Genomic DNA, 4,822 nt, shown 5'->3' with positions numbered 1-4,822 from the left:
AGCTGTAGTAGTTTTCGAGATAAGTACAAAAAAGTTAGTAGGGGGCGGGGCCCAACCCACTTTTCCAAAAAAATTACGTCCAAATATGCCCCTCCCTAATGCGAGTCTTTGGGTCTTTTTCGGCCCAACCCACTTTTCCAAAAAAATTACGTCCAAATACGCCCCTCCCTAATGCGAGTCTTTGAGCCAAATTTTATTTTAATATTTTTATTTATGGCTTAGTTATGACACTTTATAGGTTTTCGATTTCCGCCATTTTGTGGGCGTGGCAGTGGGCCGGTTTTGCCCATCTTCGAACTTAACCTTCTTATGGAGCCAGGAAATACGTGTACCAAGTTTCATCATGATATCTTAATTTTTACTCAAGTTACAGCTTGCAAGGGCGGACAGACAGACATCCGGATTTCAACTCTACTCGTCAACCTGATCACTTTGGTATATATAACCCTATATCTGACTCTTTTAGTTTTAAGACTCACAAACAACCGTTATTTGAACAAAACTATAATACTCTCTTTAGCAACTTTGTTGCAAGAGTATAATTAATGAAATCATAAAAAAACATTCAATACAGTTGCGCGTGCATTTTAAACTTGTTATGTGGACCATAGCACACATGTACATATGTATGAACGTATGTATATTTTTTTAATAAAAAGAGTTGCAATTATCCTCATGCCGCACTGTCTGCCCGTACCTCTCACTGCCATTATCATGGCCAATATTTAGCAGTAGCTGTGTAATTACATACATTCATATGTATATATATACTGTATATTGTTACAACAAACGGCGAAAACAATCGATGGCTGTGAAAGCAAGTGTTCGTCATCTCGTAATTTACTCACGAGGAAAGTGAAATTGCCGATTACTTGTACAAGTGATTTCTTTCCATAACTGAGTATACATACATATGTATAGGTATGTACATACCGTCATGTCTGTATGTAATTCTAACGAGACCTCAAATTGTTTACTTAAAAGGCAATTATGAAGATATTTTTATTTACAAGAAGCCAATTTTTTTATTACAAACAAAAATTAATCAAACATATTTTTAATATTTATTATTTATGAAAAAATAAATTGCTGTTAATATAGGCAATAAATCGAATGTCGTTTTAGATAATTACTGAAGGAACCATATTAAATTTTATTTTTGGGCAATAAGTTTAAATTTGAATAATTTAATTCGGAAAAATAAAGTAGAAAACATAAAAAAAAACTAATATATTCCTAAGTTGAGAGATTTGATATATACTATCTAAGTTCTTAACCAAGCATCGATACCCATTTTGCTTAACACACAGAAACACTTGTACGTTACGGGGCATCTCGACAGGATAGAATTTATAGAATACTAACTGTCAAACGTATTGCTATTGCCATTGCCAAATTTTTATGTGGACATTTGCTAACATGATATAATCATTTGCGCAAGGCGTAGAATAGGTAGGTTCGAGCTGATGCTTTGAGCTCTTGAACTGTTTTCATCTTTTATGTGGAAAATAAAGAAGAGAAAGATCCTTTTTTATAAATGTATTTCTGGGAAAAAAACATAAGTAGTCATATTTTGGACTAATATATAAAAATGCGGCATAAGTTTTGTATATCAATTATAATAATAAATTTAAAATGAGCAATGATATTTGGATTTATGCTTGTATAAGTTTATTAAATTTAAGACGTCGGTCATTCCCAACCCAATTTGCATAATTTTTCTGTAAATTAACAATATTAATTTTTTGGGAAAATGTTATTTTGAAAATAAACTTTATGTTTATAATATAACACATCCGTCTTAATACTCGCTCTTCTAAATTTCATATTACCGAAATGAAAATGTCGTCGGCATATGTGCAAATGGGATATGTTGCCTCTTCGAAATTTTCTTAGAAATGAAAACTTCGCTGCCAAACGGTTGAAGTGACAGCTGATAGCTTACGATATATGGCAAACTAGATTACTATTTCTATATATGTGACCTGGTCTACGGAAAGGGGGCTTAGGTGTCAAAAAATCAATTTTCACTTTTTAGTTGATTCGGATGGAAGATGAGAAGCTTTTTCACGCGATAGAATCCAAAAAGTCATAACTTGTTTGAAAGTTCCCTAAAAATGTAGAGAAAGAAGAGTTAAAATACGAAAAAATATAATTTTTTTGTAATGAACAAAACACATTGAATTATAAGTCATTATATTTAGTGTTACTTTTTTAAATGTTCCACACTAGCAACTTACACGATGTACTATAATAATATTCCGACCAAAAACAACACTTACTGGACGTCCTTGAAGCCTCTAGAAAGGAGAACAATTAATGAGATAACTAGAAACTGACGAAGCGAGTTGTTTATTTTTAACAGCTGTTTCCCAAAAAATTAGTTTTCGCACTTTAGCTCCCTTTTCGTAGACCAGGTCACATATAGTAAGCTATGAGCAATGTGGAGTCTCCAAATGCAATCGGGACTGCAATACAGATAGTATTCTATAAATTCTCGAGTCGAGATGACCCGTTATAATTATATCGAATATGAGACATGTGTTCATTATTTGCTGTTCTAAGTTTAATTATTTTAGAATTTTTGATTGGTAACTCTATTTAAATAAATTCTGTTTCTATGTATACCAAAGATTTTTAATGTTTAAGAAGTTCCGATCATTCCTTTTTTAATATTTGAAACGTTAAATAATACTTTACTTTTGGGTTTATTGATAAAAACAAAACTGGTTTCTTCATTTAATACGTTTGCTGTCAATCATCTTGAAAAGCCGTCACCTGTAGTAGTATGGAGCTTTCATAAGGTTCCGCCACCTCACACGATTCTAATTTTTGTGCCGTCTTAAGTGATTTTTGCAACGCGTGACACGACAGTGTGAATTTTTCCAAGAAAACCGAATTTTTTCAAAAATAAAAATTTTTACTAGTCCGCCGATATCTGTATTCATCTCCCTAGTAATAATTATTTCTTCTGATTTTTGAATTGTGAATAATTATAAGCAGAAAAATTTTCCTCCCCATTTTCTCCCAATAGTTTTTACCGATATTTTCGCAAAGAAATCAGTTGTAGGCACTGAGATCAACTTGTTCGGTGTCTGTTGACTTGAAAAGCTATGAGCCGATTTCGACTTTTCGTCCATCCGTTATATGCGTGCATTAGGAAATTGATAATACATTTCCTTTTCAGCAAGTTCTCTTCTGAGTCACGCTTATTAAATCTATTAGAGGGTGGCGTCATGCCCACTTTGGCAATGGATGCCAGAGAACATGCGTACCAAGTTTTATCAAAATATCTCATTTTTATTCCAAGAACAGGAGGCTACGTGCTACACAGTACGAGCAGCAACCTAATTATTATGAGAAAAGTTTGGAGACTCGATTATTTAAAGAAATTGTAACTTTGCATGGGCTCTAAGTAGTTGTGATTTAACACTACTTCTTGTGAGGAAGCAGGAGTGAAGTATCTGGTCGTATTGTTTGGTTCATTTTAACCCAAGTATTAACTCGATAGATTAGTGGTTACTCACCCTACAAATGAGTACATTATATGCACTTCTCTTACCAGTTCTTTGACGTATAGCATCAAAACATCATAATTTACTTAAAACATTTGTAATATTATTTTTCTCACATAAAACAGTTATTACGTTGGAATTACATGACTTTGTTGAAACTCAATTAAACATTGCGAAAGCTCCCATAAACACCAATATTTCCCATTTCTCTTTGTCTTTTCACTTTTTTATTTGATTACGTAAAGAAAGATGCGTGTGGTGTAATTTAATGAGCGTATGGTAATTATATGCGTAGCATTAATTTATTCACACACATAAATCGACAGAATTTTAAACAAAATTGAATGATCATTTACATATACATATGTACATATGTAAGCACATATTTATATACATATATTTGTGTGCGTATAATTATGCACGTTGCACATACAAATCAACAGTTTACGAAAAAGGCTTGCTTCATCTGTGTAATATTTTTATATGTATGTAGCTGGCTATGCCGCTTTGAAGCGATAAATTAAAGCAAAATACATATATAAAATAAAAAAAACATATAAAAACATGTTGCCAACATTTGACGTAGATAACATAATTTTCTATCGTCTTTATGGCAATGGAAAATTTTATTTTTATTTCTACGAAAATATCAGCTGCAAAGCGTCACGCAAGCGAAGAGTTGCCAACCATCGCAAGCAAGTTTCCTTCTTAAGTCTTTTGTTAGTGCATTTGTATTTATGTATAATATAACAACAGCTTTGTCGCCTAACCGCGCGTGTTATCGTTATTTATTCATGTATTTTTATTTCTTTTTATTTTTTGTTTGCAGGATGCTGACACTGTGGAACGGCTGAATGAGTCTGGTGAACTGCGTCAGCTGCTCAAACCATACAAGGTAAGTCGTTTGTTTGGCCTTCTGTCAACACGTGGGTTCAGCGCATTGCGCATGGCATGTTTCTGTTTGATCAAAGGAAATGCCTTCGCGCACAAATAAATATTGATTTGTCAACCCGTGGCATTTCATGGTCAATATAAATGAAAACACATTATAATGGGTGGTGACCACATGTCATGCTATGCCATCTCAAAAAGCACGAATATAGTTATACATACACCCAAAAATATATATTAATTAATCTTTTCGTATTCTTTTTCATTTTTAAGAAATATTTTTTTAACTATTTTAATAGTTTTGAATTTAAATTACATATTATATTAATAAATATTTTCGTATTGTTTCTTCCTAATAGAAATTGTATTTATCAACAACGCAGTATAAATATGTATATCGTCTATCATATTAATCT

General features: G+C 32.4%; 1 protein-coding gene across 3 annotated transcripts in view; it reads left to right on the top strand.

Annotated features, from left to right (window-relative positions):
• Positions 1–4,822, top strand: part of LOC108973710 (uncharacterized protein DDB_G0283357-like) — a 111,561-nt gene that overhangs the window by 104,892 nt on the left and 1,847 nt on the right. For all 3 annotated transcript variants that reach the window (XM_018941143.1, XM_018941140.1, XM_018941142.1), the window contains exon 4: positions 4,345–4,410. In XM_018941143.1, the coding sequence (XP_018796688.1) occupies positions 4,345–4,410 (66 nt within the window). The remainder of the gene's footprint in view (positions 1–4,344; positions 4,411–4,822) is intronic.

Source organism: Bactrocera latifrons, unplaced genomic scaffold (assembly GCF_001853355.1).
Source record: "Bactrocera latifrons isolate USDA-ARS-PBARC rearing strain unplaced genomic scaffold, ASM185335v1 scaffold_5, whole genome shotgun sequence".
Lineage (NCBI taxonomy): Eukaryota > Metazoa > Arthropoda > Insecta > Diptera > Tephritidae > Bactrocera > Bactrocera latifrons.
The sequence above is the reverse complement of the archived record's forward strand: the minus strand, read 5'-3'. Positions and strand labels throughout refer to the sequence as shown.